This window comes from Pseudochaenichthys georgianus, chromosome 22, assembly GCF_902827115.2.
Source record: "Pseudochaenichthys georgianus chromosome 22, fPseGeo1.2, whole genome shotgun sequence".
Classification (NCBI taxonomy): domain Eukaryota; kingdom Metazoa; phylum Chordata; class Actinopteri; order Perciformes; family Channichthyidae; genus Pseudochaenichthys; species Pseudochaenichthys georgianus.
Genome location: NC_047524.1, coordinates 21,047,833 through 21,071,735, shown reverse-complemented (window position 1 = coordinate 21,071,735; position 23,903 = coordinate 21,047,833). Strand labels below are relative to the sequence as shown.

Below are 23,903 nucleotides of genomic sequence, written 5' to 3'. Positions count from 1 at the left end.
GGTCGGCAGCACATCAAATGACTCAAACTTATGGAGAACCCACATGTTCAGAAACATATCAGCACGGATCTATTTCTTTCTTTTTTGCATAAGAAGGAACACAGAGGGTTTTATTTTATCATGTGTGAAAGTTTAGCAAAGATCTAAGGCCCGGAGGAACTCATTCTGTCACCATCAAAGGATTCAAAGGAATGTTTTTCACAGACAAAATATCCTTCCTCCAGACTGAATCTTCACGTCATTATGTGCAACTTTAATCTTCCCCAAAACATCCTTATAGCCTATCCCTTTTCCCATAAGCAATAAAGAAGAAAAAAACGTAATTACGGTGGAGGAAAAATGCAGATAATGATAGGATGCGAGAGGCTGCCGGCTATGAAATGTTTTCAGATTCTCTATTTTCCTCCATTTTCCCAGAATGTTTTTTTTTCTATACTTGTTTACATACGGTTAATTGTCGTTGCTGCAATAAAACATGTTTTTGGGTTGCTTCTTCCCTCCCCTCGAACATATCTTTAACCACAGGGAATTGATTTGTGTGGAGACAGCATTTCAAAAATGGGATTTTTCTCTCTGCCTATTCATTGGGGGGTACGAATCTGGCTGTGCTCACTGCGTCGGTAATGGGCCACCTAATTGAGCTTTTCGACTCTGCAGAGGGGGGCACATTTGAACATTTTGATGAGACAAAGGATGAGTGAAAAAAAGTTCGATATTTCAGGATAAAAGCTTACTTGCTCTCTTTCTGAGTCAGATTGATATCCCTCTCAGGCCCTATTATGTTTTTTGGGGGTTCTCCTTTTCCTGTGGTGGTTGTTGTTTGTGTGCATGTAAATGGTCTGCAAAGGCTTACATCCAAAAGTTCCCTCCAAAGGGAGTTTCTGTCCCACACTTTCCCCCCGGCCTGAAACGCCTCCATTTCAATCCTTCTGTAATATAGTGACATCACCATGTAACACACGCATTTCTATTTGCTATCCCTCCAACACATTGTACGTGACAGGCCAAGGTGAAGGACATCTCGAAGCGGTTGACCAATCACAACGGAGTTGGCCAGCTAACCAATCAGAGCAGACTGGGCTCTGGTTTCAAACAGAGGGTGAAAAGAGGTGCTGCAGCACAGGCAGTATGAGAAGAATAAAGAGCTTTTTGAACATGAAAGCATTAAAGATTGAAATAGAGGGGAAAACATCACGGCTTGCTTTGTTACAAAATCTGCCAGCCAGAAGAAGTCAGGGTCCCACACACAACGCCCAGTACAACCAAAGGTTGGTTTACAATTTTACTATTGTCCAGAAAAAGGAATATTTCCCAAAACTCAAAGGAAATTCATCAAAAAGGTCCATTCTTCCTCAGATGCCAAAATGACCATATTCATATCCTGATTTAGCTTGTTCTGCAATCTTTTTATTTCATAAAGATTCATGCAAAATGTACCCAATTATCTCCAACCCCAGTATTGCAGCATGTTTTGCCCTGAAGTAAACTTCAGAGGGCTTGTACTTTCTCTCCAGCTGCGCACTTCTGTATTGGCTCAGTAGGAAACACCATGCCAGGGATTCCCCCTCAGCTGTGCACCAGAAGTGGCCCCTCCATCTCTTCTGCATAGTGTCTGCTGTGAGGTCACTCCGTCTGCTGCACATACTCTTCTCACAGGGGCAGCCGTCATGCTCACCAACACACGAGAAACTGTATGGTATAGGCGCACAGACTGCCGATTGCACATATAGAATACACACACACACATGCAGAAGTCTGAGTTTTCCCCCGTGCTGAGTCAGAGACGAGCGGTGCCTGTCAACATGATGACCGTGACGTTTCACCCCCCTTAAATGCTGTCTGACCTCACTGTAATAGCTGCTCAGGATTAACATATGGTCTGCCGATGCCTTAGTCCAGCAGAATTGCCCACACTGTGACGACACAGCAGAGCACTTAACTGAAAATATCACCGACAGCTTTCTCGATAAAATAAAAAGGGCCAGTTTGGGAGGGCCAGTTTGGGACTATAAAAAGTATTAAACTGATTTTACTGAGGTTACACTTGTAATGAGAAGAGTCAGAGTTTCTATCAAATTAACAGCTGTTAAATCCACTTGAATCCAATCGCAAGATCTAAGAGCAGCCTAGAAAAACTGTCAATGAATGTCAGGCATAGTTGTTGCTGTTACATATGAATTGTAACACAACATTCAATTAAAACAGGGACACCTCTCAGGTCTCCACATAACAGCATGGCAGCTAGCTGTGTGAACACTGCCAACCTGGCAGAGACAACGTTGGTGTTAGAAGTGCCTGACGGACTTGAACACAGCTTTTCCCCTTTAATCAGTGTGATGACATAAGAGGCAGACAGCGAGCCAGTCATTCAGTCAGTGAAGAGTTTGATTAGCCTAATCACCAGGCAGCCAGGCTCCAGGCTGCTGATTGGGTTTACAAACGCTCCTTGTCATCGTTGTGTCATTAGCTCGCCGTTAGCCGCGGCCGCCTTGACGTGGAGCAGCGACGTGCCGGGCCTAAACACAGCAATCAGGGGATTAGTGTGCAGTTACAGCAAAGCCTCAATGGACGCCTCAGGCTCTGAGTCAAGGAGGGGAAAGGCTTGCCTTCTTATGCTAGCTGCACGTGGCCAGGGTGCTAACTGTACATGGGCAATGCCACTACTGATTAGCAAGGGACCCGATGAGAGGAAACATTCAGTGACTTTGGACACACGGGTGGTTTCCCAGACTCCAATTAAGCCAAGTCGTTGACTTGGCTCAATGATTAGAATGGAGGGACTCCATTGAAAAAAAGATTTAGCTTCCAATTAGGTTAGCTTAATCTGGAGCTGGGACTCAGCCCAAAGGCATCACAGAAACAGAGCAGCCTGCAGCACAGTGACTCTCCGCAGAAAGGCTCAGTGGAGTTGGAAGGAATTCATTTTCTTTTTGATTTCATTTGAAATTCATTGGAATGATTGACAATAATCAGTAACTGTGCAAAAGACAGAATATATGCATTGTGACAAATGAATGTGTCGAAGCGCTCTCCTGAGCTTCTTGGCTCGAAGGCTGAGAGTTGCCACACCCTTGTTTCCTTATGATGAAAAGCCCCGAGGGCGAAGCGAGAACTTTCCACGTCTGCAGAGGAAAGTGGCACGGACACTTGTCAGGAAACCAGCGCCAGGTTCCTGCTTCAATCTGGTCGGACTCTGCGGTGAGACAGACGGTGCTTGAACGGCTGAATCCCTCTGAAGAGGGGAGTACATGCAAATGTGGGGGCTTTTTGAAGTTAATTTGCACTTGAATGAGTGTGACATAACCTGGAATGACCTCTGTGGAAAAGAGTCTCTGACAGGAGATGAAAGGGACAAACACTGATGACAATAGTTGAAAAGTTGGAAGTGGGCACATGGTGTGTATTTGTGTGGGTTCCCATAAGGTTAGCTTGAGTGTGTGTGCGCAGTGGTTTAAATCAAGTCAGCAGGGATGACTAATAAACGGTGATTCCTTCAGACACTTTGAATAAAAACACAATGCCGCTAAGAGGAACACATTTGGCCCAGTGCCCGCTTGGCAGAGCCCTCTCTGCCTTGTGTTTTGATGGTTTGTGTTCATGTCATTCATTTGATATGTTACGTAACTTACCTTGTTCCTTCATATGCCAAAGTAAGAGGGACCTAGTTTTAAAAAATAAAAACATGTGGCTTTTGTTGCAGAGAGGAATGAACAACAGCATTCCATGTGCAACCACATCAAAGGTCCCCCTCGCCATGGGGCTAAATGAGGGCAGACTGTCCTGCTTGCCCCTCCTGACATGATTGCCACTAATTAACCAGTGATCTCAAAACTGACACTTAATCTTCATCACTTCTCCCTCACATATTCACTCTCATCTGCACAGATTTCAAACGGCTTCTCTTTGGGCTCCAGAGTGAGGGGACAGCCACACAACAAGCACAAAGGGGCATTGTCTGCTGGTGAAAATGTGGTTTACAGGCTCTGCTATAATGGCTCGGTGGTTGCTGGAAGCCATGCGCACTTCCTAATATCCAACTCACATGCGATTTCATTTTGAGAAAAAGACTGAGCTGTGGGGCTTTGCCTTTGTGTGAGTGGGACGCCTCACAACTTATTTTCTGAGCCCTCACCCCTCCTTCTCCCCTCTCTTCACCCCCTCTTCCCCTCTCTGGTGGCGCTACTATATTTGTGTGGGCTCTCTAGCAAAGGCTGCGTTGCCAGTCAAACGTGTTCGGGGGCCGTCAGACTGAAAGGCTTCCAGCGCTGCGATCTGTCTCCGCTCCTCGTCAGTGGGAGCTGTTTGATCTGACAGAGAGACTCCATTAGAGAGAGAGAGACTCCACACAGGGAGGTTGGATGGCTTCAGCAGTCAGAGTAGCAGCCCAGAGAGGAAAAGGTTTGCACACGCAGTCTGGTTGCAATAGTGGTGTCTCGCTGTGTATCTATAAATGTCTCTGCGCATTACTTGTCCTTATACTAGGTGTGTGTGGTTGCACGTTGATGAGTGCACCGTAAGAACTGGGCTGATGTATTTTGGAGCTCTGTTTGGTAAAGGGGTGAGGACACGGTGGATAATGATATCATAAAAGTGCGGCGCTGCTTAGCTGCAGTGACCGAGAGAGAGAGCTTGTTTGCCAAGGTTGTGAGAAGTAAGACGTCCTCTTAACACACATCATAGCTTTCCCTCAGTCTCCACTGGTGGTGATGACCTCATAAACCTGCGCCACAGTCCAACTGTCTAGAAGCTGGTGTCAGGGCGGTGAAATGGTCGACAATGGTTTGATAAATATGCATCCACGGTTGAGACAGACCATCTCCACACTCCATACATTTACTGTGGCTACAACTTCCACTAATCAGCAATGAACTCTGACAAATGACTTAATTCTACAAGACGTATTTACACGTAATATTAAGGGATTAGTATTAGACTTTCATCATGTGCTTGCAGGGTGTGATAGCTGTTCAAAAGGAGCAGGGGGAGCGAGTTTGTGTGAAAGATTCGTCTCCTGATCTGTGTGTGGCAGCTGGGCTCTGGCAGGGCTCTGGCACCGGGGCTGCATGGCAGTTAAACTGTCAGTGGCAGGAACTGTAAATCTTTCTGCAGAAGGTGAATGCAGCACGACAGCGACACAGGTGTGTGTGTGTGTGTGTGTGTGTGTGTGTGTGTGTGTGTGTGTGTGTGTGTGTGTGTGTGTGTGTGTGTGTGTGTGTGTGTGTGTGTGTGTGTGTGTGTGTGTGTGTGTGTGTGTGTGTGTGTGTTTAAGTTTGTCACAAGGCTATGGTTGCTTGTCCGTATGTCTTTGTGTCTCAGCCATCCTGAGAGACAGTCTCCAAAGTTTTGGAGCTGGACACATTTGGCAGAGTGAGTCAGGATACTCTTGTGTGTGTGTGTGTGTGTGTGTGTGTGTGTGTGTGTGTGTGTGTGTGTGTGTGTGTGTGTGTGTGTGTGTGTGTGTGTGTGTGTGTGTGTGTGTGTGTGTGTGTGTGTGTGTGTGTGTGTGTGTGTGTGTGTGTGTGTGTGTGTGTGTGTGTGTGTCAGGAGTGGGGGTGCTGTCACTTTGGCAACGCAACTGCACATATTGCATCGATTACCACAGCGGAAAAATGTTTTTCTGCAACATGCAATTACCACAGATTACAGATTGCCGTCCTTGCATCAGAAGCTCTCGCTAGAAAAGGGAGAAACACAGCACGTCTGTGTGTGTGGATGTGTGTGGATGTGTGTGCGTGTGTGTGTGTCCCGTTACACACAAATAGACAGAGAGACAAAGAAAGATGAGAAATGATTATAGCTCACACTAAAAACCACAACTGAAAGAAAAAGGGGGAGCTGACGTATTTATGGGACTCATTTAGATGAAAAAGTTATACGGACTCTTATGGGGTAAATAAAAGACCCTGGCTAAAAAACACAATATGTCCTTCAGTGAAATGAATAAAGTAGAGCAGAGATCATTTCGTAGGCCTTTTGTCCATCATCAACATTATGAAAAACACACGAATGAAGGACACAATCCTAAACACCACAAATCATATCAGTTCTGGATTTTGTTCCAGGTTACAAATGAGCATACATATCAAAAAGCTTCCTTCAGGTCACACTAAACAATATAGCCCCAAAGTGGTGCCCCGCAGCAAGGCAGGGCCCTATTTACAAAGCCACCAGACCAAAGTGCTCCTATAATAGCACTGGGCCTTTTGGTGAGCTTACCATCCAATGCTACTTTTAGTGGGTTTCCAAAGAATAAACAGGCCCGTGGAACCACATCACAGGCGGCTGACTGTCATCGTTGGGTGAGTGTACCCGACGGATGATGTGAGGGCGGAGCGACCGTGACACCGGGGTTTACGGCAAGTTCCCCCCTGCCTAACATGGGTGTGGTGTGCACCATTGAACTGCCACTGAAAGGACATGGGGGGGGGGGGGGGGGGGGGGGTCTGACCACGTTCAACCTCTGAACGCTGATCACAGTGAATCCATCAGTGTCTCACTTTGCCTTTCATGACTTATTTGGTTATTGGAAACAAGAAAGGAGTGACTTTGGATTTTGGGTATTAAAAGCAGAGATTTGTGAGGTTGGGCAATCAGATATGCACACACAAGCAGGATGGTGTAAGAAGTTGTCACATCTTTAAGTACATCAACTCGACGCAAAGTATAAATACAAGCCTTTTGAAGGCAAACTCATAATTCCATTTGTTTCTTCAGCAAACAATATATTTTGTTTCTGACAATAACATATGGATGGAGTTTGGTTGTTTTGATCATGTAGCGATGGGTTATGTCAGTTAAGTCATTGCAGTCAGCGTAATCCCCCTTATTTATCTGAAGCTGACTTATCCGCAGAGGTCACCTTCTTTTCAAAACAAAAGGTCCTAGTGATAGACATCAGTAAAAGCTTGGAATAAGGACATTTTAGTTTTAAAATGCAGTGTTTTCTGATGCTGTTGGTGGACGACGGACAACATGGAGGACCGAATGTTCCCTCTGTTAGCCTAGGATCCAAACGTCCCAAAGTATTTTACAGCTAACCGAATTATCCGTAAAGGTTGCATAGCCTACTCTACAAAACAAACAGTAAAAGTACTAAAAACATCATGGTAAATATGTGTATATTTTATAGCTCTATCATTGTTTTCTAAATGTAAAACCCTAATCTGGAAAACAGCTAACAGCTTAAACCCTCAAATAAAAGGTTCTTTAGCAGAAGTATAAAAAAGGTACATCAAATGAAAATGGAGTTAACTGTACTCGATGACTTTCTTCCTCTGCTCTAGAGGATTGGAGAGCATCACAGCAGCACCGCTACCAATCTCATCAGATAACGCATTCAATATGAAATGAATTGTTGGATAGACAAACAGATGCTTGGTATGTTTGCAAATGAATGCCGTCTTTAAGAAGTCCATTTACATTCAGCAGACAGAAATAAAAATGCAGTTGGAGTCGTCCCCCAACAGCCATTATGCAGCTCAATTGATTCAGAGAGCTTTTATAAGCCCTGGGCTCCGCTCGGCACCTTTTATCAAATGTAAGCAGAATATTAAAGATGCATGAGATGAATGTGCTCATTGTCTCCTCTGGTGACTGCTGCATCTCAGCTCATCATGCTCACATAGTAATTAGCTGCTGCGTCTGGAATGATACAACAAATAGGATCAAATGGATACGATTTATTGTCCCAAGGGAATTTTGTCTTGGAAACATTAGTAAACATAGTGTCTGCATACAGAAAATAGTCTGTTAACATAGTCAAAAGGAAATGTCATTATGTTTATGATATGTACCTCAACCACCTTCAAGGATTGGGGAGTTATTTTATGTATAACGCACTTCAAAGGAAAAATGATAGAGGAAAACTGTCAACATTAAAATACAAATAAAGTGCTTTAGGGACATAGAGAGCTAAAACAAGTTTGAATACACAAGTGCTTTCCAGTCATCATTAAAACTAACACAGACAGCCCGGGTTGAGAAAAAAATAACATACACATTTATATGAGGAAAATTCTTCAATGTGTTTCCTATTTTCAAAATGGACAAAAATGACCACCAATTGTGATGTGCTGACACATTATGTAATCAAAATTTGAGAGAATCAGCCATCAGAGCAGCGAGAGCCCAAAACCCAAACAGTCTGTACACACTCACTGTTGTTTAAAGGTTTCTCCGTATACTTGTGTATATAAACACTCCAACGCTAGAATATGATTTGGCTTTGAGGGGACTGGCACAAATGGCTTTGGTGACTTACATCATGCTTGGATGTCTAATCACAGACACTCTTGTCATATCAAGGAGAAAAAGTACATTTCATAGCGAGCTAGGTCTCCAAAAAAAAAGAGGAGGGTAAACAAGCCTGGCGTTCCACAGCCACCGCAGAATTCATCATTCATACAAAAAAATACCCCGAGACCCAAAGTAGAGCTAATTTAATCCGAGAGGAATAAAACTCCATTTCATAGAAGTCGTCCATTCAGAACACTCATATTTCCACTGAGCAGAAACCCCCGGCTGAAATCCGAGCAGACACTTTTCGGAAGGAATGCATTCGGTGGGTTGAGGGCCAAAGCTTGCCCTGTAATTTGTGAATGTACAGAAATGTGTGACCGCCACAGCTCCTCTAAAGATAGAAATCTTTGTCTTATGTCATCGCCCAACCTCAAACTATTTCTAATTGCCCCCATAGCCCCCTTTCCCAAATGAATAGCTACCCATCGAAAGGCTTATGTGTGCATGGCTGAAAATAGCCGAGGAGTTTACACAAGCTAATAGATCATATTCAGCACAAAAAAAAGATGAAAAACGTTTAAAAAGGAGCTCCACGTATTGGAGACTATGTCCCCGTCTTCAAAGTGACTTTTAAGTGGCGCTGAACGTTGTGTGGGCGGCATTTAGAGTCAGGTATACGTTTACACACCCCGTAGGCTTGCACTGGTTTCTAATGGGTTGATTCTCATTTTAGTCTTTACACTGTGACTCATTACAAATAAAACCCAAAGTAAATGGAGTTTCCTTTGATTGTATACTCAGAGGAGGACATGTTTCTTGTCAGGACTCCACGGAAGCATTAGTTTAACTACAACTGCGAAAAACTACATTTTCTTTGGGGCCCATTTAGAATCATTTGTCTTTATGGTGTTTTGATTGCAAACATTTTCTAATAAAAGGGAAGCTCTTTTCTTATGAACTCAAGTTATGACTCAGGACTTTCACAGGGGGCTGAAGGCCAACCTCTCAAGTTTTCATAGAGCAACCATCAGTAAACAATTATGTGATATCTTGATTTATATCTGAAGGATCTATTTTCTTTTTAACCTTCATTGGTAAGAATCCTTTATGCTGAGGCCCATTTGAGGTGCGTCCGGGGTTTCACATATCCTCCACGAGTTCTATCTTGATTTCAGGCTCAACCCACCCGGGTCATTAAAAATCGTTCAGGGGCACGGCGGGCCCTGTCCTCAATGGCTGTGCGGCTGAAACCAAAGAAACTGCAGGTTGAAATGTGGAGGTCTAAATGTGACAGGCGCCCAGAGCACAGATTACGACTGAGGAGGGTATAGCTGGGGTTTGTGGTCACGTATTAATAATGAAGTCGGGCAGGAGGATGACTAAAATATCACCGGCATTGTCATTGTCCCAGTAGAGCTGGACTCAAAATAGAGGCGGCATGCATGATAGGGGATCTGATCGGAGGTGATTTTGGCAGTAAGGACTGTAGGGATTTAAGCTGCTGCTGCTTTATGGAGGGATTTGAGTTCAACAGTGGACTAGGCTTGGTGATTTGGGGTTTCCCTACATGTTCAAATTAAAACTCCAAAAATGGAAGCACATGGGCAATGGGCCATAAGGTAATTCCCTGGCTTGAAAGGATAATTGCTGTTCTCACACTGAATTGACTCTGAATGGTAATAGCTTTATTATCTTAATTGCGGGTATAATTGTTGTGACTAATATAGAGATAACTTTGTGTATGTCACTCCACCCCACTGAAACCCTGTCCAGAATAACAAGCAACCGCAGAGTCAGGTGTTACAAGCTTAACATTTCTGTGACCCAGAAGAAACACTCAAAGATATGTTTTGAATTGAAAATAAAACTACAAAAATGACAACCTTATATGCTTGATTTAAATTTGGTTTATAGAAGACATTTTTATCAGCAGTTTCTCTGATAATTCAATTTAGATGAATATAATGTAATATTTCCCTTTAAGTGTTAGAGCAGGCATTGACACAGCACTGACAGTGTGAGGTTTGTGGCCAGCTTTGATCCCACATACACAATGAATTGTGAAAATAAGCTTTAATATCCCAGAGTTTTTTGGACATTTGTTTTTTGTTTTAACTTTTGAAATCTTCCATCTGCATCTCTCTCTGAGTCTGATTTAGTGTGATGGGGGGAATTAAGGGAACAATGTGAAGCCACTGCGATGACTCCTCACGCCACTTAACTGCACTTCATTTATTCTCATGCAAGTAAACAACTTAAAAACCGCCACACGCACGCACGCACGCAGAGGCGCGCGCACACAAGGATACATTGCGCAGTTATTAAATCAAATCAACCGTTTTGATTGGATGCGTTTAAAAACGCGAAATCCAAAATACTTGTTCAATATTTATTCTACTGTCAATTTTCTTTTTGCATTAATGAATTAAAAACATTAGTTATATTAATTGTGTGTTATGGTCATTTTTATTATTTGAATGCCAGTAATTAAAATAATAATTTCTTCACCAATGATATCCTAAATATCTATTCGAATAATTTGTACTATTATAATCAATAAATAACTGCTAGCAAACGATAACAAACGTCTGAAAATATGCTTAAACATTTAGAGTAAAATACACGAATCAATTAAGTGTCTAAATGTTGTATTTCGAGACGGACATGTTAAAACAAATACATTACGTGGCTTCAATGAGCGATTCATAAACGAAAAAATGCGAGTGTTTTATAATATTTTACATTTTCAACGATAAAAACAGATTTAAGGCAAAAGCTCAAATGTACACGAAAATTAAATATCTGCGGAGCTTCTTTCAAAGCCGTAGGCTAATCAGCTCACAAGGGGAATTCTTTATAACAGATTTGGCTTAGATTAATTCACATTTAAGAGATCTCTGAGCACTGATAAAAGTTTCATTTTCTCTGCACATGTGAAATGAGTGCCTCAGCCTGTCTGAGCGGACAGCGATTGAAAAGGCAAACGCGCCAACTAGTGTCAGAAAGAAGCATGGCGGAGGGCTCAGGGTGCGCCGTCACTTCATGTTACCCTCAGCATTTCACCTTACTAATGAGTGTAGCCTTTTGCGCACGCACGCACGCGCGCGCACACACACACACACACACACACACACACACACACACACACACACACACACACACACACACACACACACACACACACACACACACACACACACACACACACACACACACACACACACACACACACACACACAGTTCAGTTCAGTCAATTAAAGTGATACGGATCTGCCTTCCACCCATAATTTCACTTTATGAACACGTGATTTACCTACCTGAAGAGGAGGTGCAGAGCCTCCAGATATAATGGCTTTTCAAAGTGAATAAACGAGAGTAAAACCACAGGCATCTGCAGTCTCCATCCTTCTCTAGATATATTAAAAAACGCCCAAGTGAAATAGGTCAAAGACGTTTCTGGGACAATGCAGTGTGACAGGAAAGCATATATTTTATGTTATTTCATAAATTAAACTGAGTCCATGTAATGCAGATATTTCCTAACAGCACAGGGGCTGACTTATAATTAACCAATATAATCTATAACCCATGTTATAATCCATCCCATTCAATATGTTACCCAATTAAAAAGCTGACACCTCTTTCCATTTGGGCTCCTGTCACTGGATATCATTTGAAATATGCATTTGTGTTCTCGCAGCTCAGTTAATACCACGTGTTGCTTCTTTAAACTCTCATCATTTCTATATGCATCGATTCAACGTGTCTATATGCTGTATAAAAAACCCAAGCAGCAGAGAAAAGCACAGATATGTATCAATAATTCAGCTCGTGTGTGACAGCAGTGCAGGGCAGAGGAAGGAGCAGCGCAGCGTGTGATTGGTCTGCTGAAAGCCCAACCCTGTACATTCATTGGTGGAAATCATCCCCACACTCCCAACCACTAAACACTAAAATGACTCGGGTAAAATAATATCGCGGCACTCTGCTCTGCGATCAGCCTCACGGATCCTTCTCGCGCCCTATAACCCTGCGCTAAAGGATAACCTTAAAGGAGATTCCGCTGGAGCTTCTCTGTACCAGAATCACGCTGTGTTTTTGTGGAGAAGGGATCCAGCGAGGACAAAGTTTGCGAGAACTTTAACGCAAGAAAAAGGACACTGATGTGCTACAGTAGTTTGACTGTTGATACTCGGGTTTGAGACATTTAGTTTGGAGTCTCTGAAGAGGCGTCTGGCTGTTCAGTCGAGATCATTCTTTTAAAAACTCAAGCCAGTCAGCTCGGTTTCTCCCTTTCCGCACCACGGCTGGATTACCTGGTTGCTGTCAACAGATTGTCATTGATCGGTGATAACTTATGTAGAAGATCCGTTGACTCATTTGAGGTTTCAAAGTGAGCGCTCGGGTAGTTTGTGGTGTTGATACATTGTGTACACGCGGCTGAAAGTGTCTGTCCACCAAGCGTGCGACAGATAAGAGCGCCGATAAATTGCGCACTGAGAGACTTTGTTTGTACGTGTTTTTGCTGAAGTTAGTGAAATAACAGAGCAACCCTGATGTTCCTCGGGCTGACACATCCTGTGCAGATGATCTATCTCACAGTCACCGCAGTGTATTGTTTCTGTTAAGGTAGCGAGGCTCTCTTCACTTAGTGCGCTCGGCTCCATCCCCTGCGCTCCCACCGTGGACTCCTGAGACCACCAGCGTCTGGAGGAAAAACTATTAGAAAAGGTTCTGATACAGAGCCAGTCAGGTGGCACTGACCCACGCTGTTGTGATGCATATTCCAGATTCGCCCACCACCAGACGGTTCCCGCCGCCCTCCACGTCCTTCCCCTGCAGTAAGATCGGAGACGGCAACGGGGCCATGGCCACCCCGGGGCCTCACAGGTCACGATCGGACAGCAGGAACGTGGTGGACGTGCTGGCGGACCACGCCGGAGAGCTGGTCCGGACCGACAGCCCTAACTTCCTCTGCTCCGTGCTCCCGTCCCACTGGAGGTGCAACAAGACGCTGCCCGTGGCTTTCAAGGCAAGACCCATGTGTTCTGGTTTTACTTTTTCTGGTTTTATTTTAATGACGCACACTTTGGTTTTCTGACTGTAGGAAGAGCATAAGAAAATGCTGTAAGATAATTAATCAAGACCAAACACATTGATTATAGGGTTCTTAAAAGCTTTTATTTGATCAATAACAGTGACCTGCACGTTCTGTTGTTTGGTTTTCGCATTGTGGTTAAAGTAGGATATTCAATTGTTAAAATTAAGCCTTAAAAAACGCTTGGCTTGGCCTCGGCTCCATCCAATCCCTTGTAAATATTGTAGATGATAGGTCTGTATTAGTCTGAGGAAATATTTAGATCTATTTTGTATTATTATTTATTTTCCTGTAGGCCTATTATGTTTATATATTTTATATAATTTATATGCAAATATCTGAAGCTTGTTTCAGTATTATGCATCGCATTGTCAAATGTTGTATTTGGATCAGATCCGATGACAACACAAAAACATAAATAAATAAAATATATGTATCATGGCACTCGTGTTTATAACATAAATATATAAATGCCACTAATCTATATTGGATTGGAGTCTTTACATTATGTGTCATATTTAAATTGTTGACATGCTGGCAAAATTGTAAAACTATTCCTTATATTATGGAAGTCAGATGCGGTTTTACGCGTGCATTGTGCAGCCTATATTTCGTTTGGTGACCCAGAGTGACCGGTCGTTTTACCCGGTACAGATCGTGGCTCTCGGTGATGTCCCCGACGGGACTCTGGTCACCGTGATGGCCGGGAACGACGAGAACTTTTCGGCTGAGCTGAGGAACGCCTCCGCCGCGATGAAGAACCAGGTGGCCCGTTTCAACGACCTGCGCTTTGTGGGAAGGAGCGGACGAGGTGAGCTGAAATTCTCTCTCCTACAGTAGGCTACACCCACACACACACACACACACACACACACACACACACACACACACACACACACACACACACACACACACACACACACACACACACACACACACACACACACACACACACACACACACACACACACACACACACACACACACACACACACACACACACACACACACACACACACACACACACACACACACACACAGCGAGAGGACTGTTTGTAATGCCATGTGCAGCAACATTTGGAAACGCGCTAATAATTATAATAAAATGACATTTCTGGGTTTAAGAGGAGATCGAGTGATAACTTAATTTTCTTTTTAAATATGGAAAAATACTAGGTCAAGTTATGTTGTACAGACCGAACTGCTTAGTCCTTATATGAATAGCTTTTATATTATTTGACTGATCTCTGTTGTCTATTACAACAATTATAAAGAGCAGATCTGGAATCATTTATGTGCCAACACTTCGCAAACTGACGTCCGCAGGTGTCATCCAGAACATCTGGCCTGCACGATGAACAGAGGCGATGTGACTGTATTTTTCATAATCCAGGGGAATATATATATAATTATCCACGTGGTGTTTATCCGAGGGATGGATGGAAAACCCACCTCGAAATGCATGCCCTGGGACAATTTGTCAAATAATCCCCGGCAACAAAAAGCTTAGCCTAATACGCAGTAGGCCAATTTATCGTGGGTTTAATAGCTGCAATAAAAAAAAGAAATCACACATTAACATGGGATGTTGTGGTTAATGCATAGGGCTGTTGAAATTTTTTTTTTGTGCCTTATTGACTAAATCAAAGCCTCATTTTCTCAGGCATAAATAATTAAATGTCCTGAAATAAAAAATACAGAGTGATTGTTCACAAAAATCTTAAGAAGGGATTTTCCTCTGTCCCTTCAGAGCCTCTTCTAGACCGTTTGTATTTTATCGTAATGTTAAAAAAGCTATGATTTGATGAACAGGAAATAGTTCTAGTCAAATTAAACAAGTGGTTTATAGCTTTCATTTGTATAGTCAATTACCCCACCCGAGGATTCTTTTTTTCTTCTTTCCTCCCACGCAGTCTCTTTTTTTTTATAACAAGAGCTGCCTTTCTCAGGCCGGACGCTCTGATGCAGATGGGAGCAAGATCCTGCCTTGTTGAACGATAAACTCTGGCTGTAATGCCTTTCGTGTAATCTGGAACACATTGTCTCAATAATCAAAATCATACCCGCAGTCAGGCCATCAAAAGAGGTGGTCCCCTGCTTTAAAAAAAAATCCTTAATTCAAAGGCTGTAGCGGGATAAAAGCCGGTGATGATTTGAAGTTGAACAAGCCATGTATTGTTGCGCACAACAGAGGAATAGATCATTGTTAAGGGCCGTTTACACAGTGAAACGAGTTCCATAAATCTCACGGACATGTTGTTGCTGTGCTGCAGGCAAGAGCTTCACTCTGACCATCACCGTGTTCACCGGACCGCCGCAAGTGGCCACCTACCACCGCGCCATCAAAGTCACCGTGGATGGACCCCGAGAACCGCGCAGTGAGTACACCCCCCCCACCCACACACACACACGCACGCACACACACACACACGCACACACACACACACACACACACACGCACACACACACACTGCAACGCTACTATTGTTGGTACTAAAAAAAGCATTGTGGTGCGATTTGATGCTCCATGCCACCCGGTTAAAAGCAGCTATTGGGGGTGTGGGGTATCGGTGTCTCTTCATGCTAAAAGAGCCGAATGAGTCATGTGCAGATGATAAATGTAAATCTAACTCTGTGAGCATGTCTGATAGTGTCACATAGTGGAGGTACAAAAATCAGTTCACACCTCACATGTGCCAAAGCTCGGTTTCCACTGAATATATTTTGGGGTTAAGACCTGGTTTTGGGGTTGAGATTAGAATTAAGACTAGGTTAAGGAGGTTGGCGGTTATGGTAAACCTACAGATAATGAATGTAGGTTTGAACATCGTCCTCACAAGTGCAGTGGTGTGTGTGTGTGTGTGTGTGTGTGTGTGTGTGTGTGTGTGTGTGTGTGTGTGTGTGTGTGTGTGTGTGTGTGTGTGTGTGTGTGTGTGTGTGTGTGTGTGTGTGTGTGTGTGTGTGTGTGTGTGTGTGTGTGTGTGTGTGTGTGTGTGTGTGTGTGTGTGTGTGTGTGTGTGTGTGTGTGTGTGTGTGTGTGTGTGTGTGTGCAGCAGGGGCACAGGGGCGGGCCCAGTCAGAGGAAACTGTAAAGCACATTAAGGCATACCCCAAGACCACTAAGGAGCTGAGTGAGTCTCCAAGCCGCAGGTGGCTCAGCTCAGACGACCACCCCCCCCCCCCAGTTGCTGGTCAAAGGGGTCGTACCTGGCTGACCACATAAGTGGCTCGTTGATTTAACACAGGGCAGACTTGGGGCGCTGTTAGGCCTGGCAGGGAGGCTCAAGCTGTTAGCGCCACCGTTCAGCCGCAGATACATTCTCATGTGGTTTGATGCTGCTGGTGTGAGTGGGGGGGGGGGAGTGTTACTTCTACATGAGGCCATGAGTCAGGGGCTATGTATGCCCTCTACTCACAGTACGTTAGACCAGATGGGCATTTCATGATCTACCTATGAAGGTGTCATGTTGGAGAAGTTCTAGAGGTTTCTGAACATGTGGATAAGTGTGGTTTGTGGTCATGTCAATTATTTGGGACGGGGTGCATTTAGCCCAGGCAAAACGGACCACAGCAGGGGAAGATAGAGTGGCAGCAAGTGCAACATGAGGGGGGGATAAGGCTGGCAGGGAGGGAGCTGAGGGGCACAGCGAGAGGGGCATCAACTGGACGCTATTTGCAGAGTTATTAAAGAGAAGAGTGACGGCAAAAGAGGGAGATAATTATAAACACTGTGTGTGTGTGTGTGTGTGTGTGTGTGTGTGTGTGTGTGTGTGTGTGTGTGGTTTCAATTTGATCTTTCTTTGTTGAAAGAAAAAAAAGGAGCTTATCGTGTGTGTGTGTGTGTGTGTGTGTGTGTGTGTGTGTGTGTGTGTGTGTGTGTGTGTGTGTGTGTGTGTGTGTGTGTGTGTGTGTGTGTGTGTGTGTGCATAAGCACATTCTCATGTGCATCTGCGAGTGTCTCAGCTTGAAATAACTGCGTACATTAAGGTCGTCTCCCGTCTGTCTGTCAGCGCGTTACGGCTCCAGCTGAGGCGTCAGAGTGGCCGTGCTACTTTTACACTGGCGCTGGCTGCTATAAAGTGACACTGTTTAATATAGGGCAGGAGGAATTTAGGGCTCCATTAAACTCTGTTACATGGTGCTGAGAGGGGATTCATAGGATGACAGAAAATAAACTTCGGCGACGGCTGATTTAAAAAGAAAAAATCATCTGTGGATGATTTGGATATGTACCAAGTTGAACCTCCTTCAGCTTAACCCCCTGGTAGACATTGATGGTTTCATTGGTGTAAATGCTGAAATACTGAGTCTGAGATATGAATAATGCATCCAGCTACACTGCAGTTAAACCAGATATACATATGGATCACAGTTGATAGAATAAGCTTTTTGAAACCCAACACATTTATATTGTTCATTAGAATGATACAAGCTGTCAGGGTTAGGAGGAGCCTCCAGTCCAATTCGGTGTACGAAGGACTGGTAGCCTGAAAATAGAAATAACTTGCGAGCAAGATAAAGGACCTCTCATATTAAAACAAGAAGCACATTTTAAGAGAGTAATATCATTCGTGTCCCGGTGCAGTCAAAGCGCAGGAAAACACACACTGCTATTCAGACATTATTAGGGCCATAATAATAATCGGATTCCTCCCTAACCACAAGGCACAATATTGGCACTACAGCGTTTAGAGCCAAAGCAGAGAGGCACTTTTGCCAACACATAAAACTAATAAAAAAATGTCATTACAAATCTCATCCTCAGAGACGGTTATACATTCTGACGCTGCTTTGATGGCAGTATATATATTTTTCAGTAATGCCACACAATGATGCCGGTGCGACTGGGCTTCATCATTGATGGAGTGCAGACAGGCTGCAGCCCAGACTTGGCCAAGCTGTGCTCACCTGTCCGCATGCTGGCGGGCCGGGGCCTTACGGGCTGTTTGTGTAGGGCCCTTATTGGCATGGCTGCCAGCCGAGCCGCGGCAGGAGTTGGCACAGAGAGAGGAGGTTTTTATTAATATTTACTGATCCAGTCAGGAGAACCTGACGAACAGGACTGCAGTGGCTGCCAGCCAGCGGCAAAGTAACAAAGGACACTGTGCATTCTTAAAACACATGAGATGTCAGATGGATACACACATGGCTACCGATGTGTACACTTGTGTATTTCTGCATGCCCACATACATATAACAGGTACACAGACTGCATTTAGTTCCTGAACAGAAAGTAGGCTTAATGTTCAGCTAAGTATTTTTGTCTCCCTTGCTGCTGATTTCCTCATCACACATCCGGCATTTGTCGCCCAACCCTGCCTCCCCAACCCCCTGATGTATCTGTCATACTATATTATCGAACTTCTGCTGAAGCCAAACTGGAAGCACAACTGTTGCCTGTGTCCTGTCTGTGCAGCAGCTTCAACAATACACCACATCCAACAAGAGCGCACGCTGAGCTAAAAAGACAGAAAAAGAAAAAAGCAGATGACTTAAGTGTCGAGCGCCTCCCTTTTTGTCGCTGTTATCAGATGCCTCCCCACACGCTTAGAGCACCCTGCAGGGTTATATTCTCACCAATTCATCCCACAACTGTATTTGTGGTGCTCTTCTCACTCCCTCACTTGCATATGACATCAGCCGCTGCATATTTACCCAACATGGGGGAGGGGCTGTTGTTATTTCCGTAACTCACGACCTGAAATGAATCGGTCCCCGGGAAGAAAAGATGAAGTCACCGCAGGTCATGTTAGGCCAGAGAGATTTAAAAAAGGTCTGAAAGATGTTGTGCTAGCAAAATCATTTCTCAGTGTTGGGGCCTTGTGTTCCATTTTTTTAGAGCCTCAAGACATTATTAGCAGTACATTATTTTAAGAAAAGTTCAAAAAGAAAAGTTTGTAAAAATGGAGATATCATTTACAGATGTGTAGATAAGTCATACAACAACTGGGAGGGTGTAAATGAAATGTGTGGATGAATGATATTGAAACTTGATTGTCTATAAGCTGCTATCTGTGTGTGAAAATCAAAACCTAAAGCTCGAGTGTGTGACGCTGATGGATAAATGTCATTGTGCAATCTCAAAGCCATTTTTTATCCAGTTGAAAGTTAATTCCACTATTCGAGCAAATGTGCAAATAGTTCTGGTATTTATTCAATGAAATGAAAATCAAAAAGCCCTTTTTTGTTCCCACTCAGAAGTTTTGGAGGATTAAGGATGTTAAGGCAACAGAGAGGAGAGAGAGTTGTGATGACTGAAGATGTGGAGGCCTGTTGTAGTGAGGTCAGAGAGGTCATTTGTCGGATGAGACATGAAAATGATACACATGGATACACCCTAACGCAATTAACAGTGTACATGCAATGCCTGCATACATTCAGACGGAGCTCACACACCGACCCACCCACAGGCCCACACAACCACCAAAATCAAGTGCTGTCGTGTTTTGTTGCCTCTATTTACTCTGCTGGGTGTGTTCGCACAACTCCAGGAGGAGAATGGCGGGTGTGGGGGGGTGAGACGTGGGCGGCGGGGGTGCATATTGGAGTTGGCAGGTTGATTCTATTTGCATTTGGCACACAGACTGTACAAAGTATGCAAATAGACAAACAATGACTTTTGCTGTGTTCTTTTTCCCTGTGATATTGCAGTCTCTCTGCGAGTAAACAAAAAAGATGATGTTGCGTATGCATTTGCGTGTGCGGGTGCTCGGCACATACACCTGCCAGGTGCGTCCATCTCTTTAAGTCGCCCCCCGCGGGCCACGCCCATGCTCCACAAATCACATGAAAGGCTCACCCTCAGTGCGAATTGCTCTCTCAAAGGCAACTTTGATGTTTGAAAATGGAGACGGGTGTCTTTGAAAGAAAGGCCTACAGGTGTATCAGTGCCAGGGGAGGGGAGGAACAGTGGCACGTCTGATGCTGGGTGCTTTCCTGACTGCTAACGGCTGGCCATAACTCCCACATGTATAACCTGAAGACACAGTGGCCTACGCATGTTACACACACACAAACAGCTTTTAATCACGACAACCAAACTCATGACCACCTAATGTATGATAGTAGTTAAGATAGTCTGCCTCTATACCACTGACAGACAGATGGGAGCAGATAAGGGGAGATTTTGTGAGTTTCCCAGCAAAACGACAGTCGGTGGCGTCTGCAGTGATTGGAGGCCGCCGACCGCGGCGTTCCTCCCGCCTGGGGTCGCTTCAGACGCCTCATACTTGGCCTCAGTGATTAGGAGCAGAGCAAATATTGGCTGACTGATAAATCCACTGGAATGGAATGTGTATATTAAATAGGCTGGGACTGATTTCAGAGAGGAACAAAACCACAGTCTGAGGTCTGAGGCTTGTGATGGGCAGAGGAGCAGGAAGGTTTCCACCAGTCGTCATCTGTATGCTGTTTTTAAAGTTAGATTTATGCCGTCTTTAAAGTTTGATAGAAGGAATACAAGACTGTTGCTGTTCATTAAAGTGTGATTAGATAGACATTAAAGCTTCTGTAATATCAAATGTAGTTATGAGACAGTGAAGAAGGACCGAGATAGAGGCTCTGTGACCATTGTTGCCACCTTAACCACATATAGAGTTGTTGAGGCTAGCTACCTTTGTGGGCCACACACACACACACACACACACACACACACACACACACACACACACACACACACACACACACACACACACACACACACACACACACACACACACACACACACACACACACACACACACACACACACACACACACACACACACACACACACACACACACACACACACACACACACACACACACACACACACACACACACACAGCTGTTGGTAATCCTACTTTGGCTTTTGTACTTAGGCTTCCCTGTGAAAGCAGCGCTAATTACTCTAAATACCTCCACTAAACAAAGGAAATACAGCCATTAGTTGAAAACTGGCACTTTTCTTCTCTTCCATCACGGCTTCTGTTTACTCTTCAGCATGTTGCTGCAGCACCAATGTGTTTGCTTGAAACATGAAAAAAGAAGAACATTGTCTTACAATTTGAAACAGCGTGATGTCCCCTCCTAAGGCCAATTAATGACTGTCGGAACCACACAAAAAATGACCTTTTCTTTTTCCACGAAGACATAAAATCATTTCCACTCTCTTCTGCTGACGCCTAAAAAGAACAGCAGGTCCTATTAGGAATGAAACCTACAAATGATTGGCCCCAGACAGAGCTTCTCATTCTGATGCGATGACAAGACGGTTTCTCAGAATCACATTCAAGCTTGGCCGAGGTCTCTGTCTCTCCACCCACTCCCCCTAAACTCAGCAGCCAAGCGTCTTTCCTGTTTACCTACCTATGAAGGGAAGTAAAATGCCCACTCTGTGTGTGCTCCCTCTTCCTTATTTACACTGACCCATACAGGAGGGAGCCATTACAACCTTTCAGCTGTAATTCAATAAAAGTTCCGTTCTGCATTTAGAAAAATAAATGGCCCATGAGTGGAGGAATATTTTCTCCCCCGCTGCATTATGACAATAAACCGTTTTCTGTGTTGGGGCAGTGGGGGGGAGTCAGGGGGGGCTGTTTGTGGGAAGAAGGCACCTGCTGGTTACTGGAAAAGACGCCCCGTACAACCACCCTGCGGTTCTTGATATTTATTTCTTCAGGCCTTAAAACAGTGAGCAAATAATAGCAAGTAGCAAGATCTTTCTTTTGCTTCCAGGAGCGCAGAAAGACGTTCACCTCTGGGTAAACACAGAGGAAAGGACCAGGTCGATCTGTGTGCACCTCCACACTGCTGCAGCACTTCACCAACATGACAACTGCAGAGACAGTACTGAAAGTGAAATATGTGCATGCCCACACAGTAACGGAACATGCACACGTTAGACATTTTACACATTTACTTTCTTTGACCCATCTGGAATTTAAAATGTGTATTCCGAGGAACTGTGTGCGTGTTTAGGGGCAAATGCACGCCTGTTGCACATTATTGTTCATGAGCTATTATGCACAAAGGTGTGTGCACAAAGGTGTGTGCACAAAGGTGTGAACACAAAGTCGTTTGACACATCTGCTGGCGTTGCATTGATGTATGTGACAACGGCATCTTGCTTTCCTTTCCCACAGCCTTGCGAGGCCCCCACCTTTCCTCTGGCACCTCGCTACTTAGAACAACCTGAGTACCATGTACACGCAAACATGTATGCACGCACATACATACATGCACAACAACCCCCATTAGAGCTAATATAACACACCCAAAGCAGCTTATAGCTTCAATATGATCCGTCACTGGAGCCAAATTGGTTTGCTGTGCTTTGAAAGGCAAGAGAAGCAGTAGCAGCAGCGCGTGGACATCTATGAAGTCTGTGAAGTCTGCAGGCATGCCGCCAAGAAGATCTGAAAACCAGCCGTGCTCATATCAAACCCAACACACTCCCCAAGAAGACAGTCACACACACACACACACACACACACACACACACACACACACACACACACACACACACACACACACACACACACACACACACACACACACACACACACACACACACACACACACACACACACACACACACACACACACACACACACACACACACACACACACACACACACACACACACACACACACACACACACACACACACACACACACACACACACACACACACACACACACACACACACACACACACACACACACACGTGGATTGGAGGGACAAAAGAGGGATGATTGCTCTCAATATGCTACGGGCCTTGTTCTATTGTCATAGAATCCGGGTGCATTATTTTGGCACCCCTTCCTTCACTCGGCCTGCCTCAACCTGCCTTGCTGTAAGGCTGTCCTTGTGTGGCACTGCTTCTGTTCCACATACACGCACACACTCCGAGCTGTATCCCCTTATCAGAGAAGGAAGGCTGCTTCTTTGCTCAAACAGTCTCATGTAGCAACTTCCGCTGTGAGCAGCTTGTTTTCAGACCTGCGAGGGGGATTTTGTCACTGCTGATGTCCTCAAAGACAGCCTGAGGGACCCGCCGATCCCCCAGCTGTGGACGGGTGGACTACTGATAAAAGCGTGCCAAAACTTGTGCTGACCTCCTCCTTACAGCTTGGATAGAAATAACGTTTACACAAAACCCCACTTGACACTGTATTCAGAGCGGACATGTTTATGACACATTCAACTCAGGAAATAAACACAACTTGCATTCAATCTATGGTAATGATATAGTCGTAAAAACGTATTCGTGCTGAGAGTGCGACAGGCACGTTATGTAAATGAGCGCAGTGCAATGTCTGTGTGTGGCTAGCATCGACTCATTTAGGCCCCAGACGAGACAGCCACAATCACCAGCCAAGGGTGAAACCCACATCCTTCAGGGTCAGCCTCAAAACAAGAACTTTGATTCGTCCCACTGTAAATACCCAACGGTGTGATTGGTGGCCCTGAGAAACGCGGTGCCAAACAAGCCGCTGCAGAGATGCTTTCTGAACCACGCTAGTAATAGAACTGAAAAGGGAAGTAAAAGACAGAGCAGCGGAAATAAGCAGGGTGGGAACATA

The 23,903-nt window shown here is 44.5% G+C and overlaps 1 protein-coding gene across 1 annotated transcript in view; it reads left to right on the top strand.

The window, feature by feature from the left end:
* runx3 (RUNX family transcription factor 3) overlaps positions 1 to 23,903 on the top strand; it is a 47,694-nt gene that overhangs the window by 5,451 nt on the left and 18,340 nt on the right. The window contains exons 3-5 of the mRNA XM_034111450.2: positions 13,029 to 13,270; positions 13,991 to 14,147; positions 15,610 to 15,714. Coding sequence (XP_033967341.1) covers positions 13,029 to 13,270; positions 13,991 to 14,147; positions 15,610 to 15,714 — 504 coding nt within the window. The remainder of the gene's footprint in view (positions 1 to 13,028; positions 13,271 to 13,990; positions 14,148 to 15,609; positions 15,715 to 23,903) is intronic.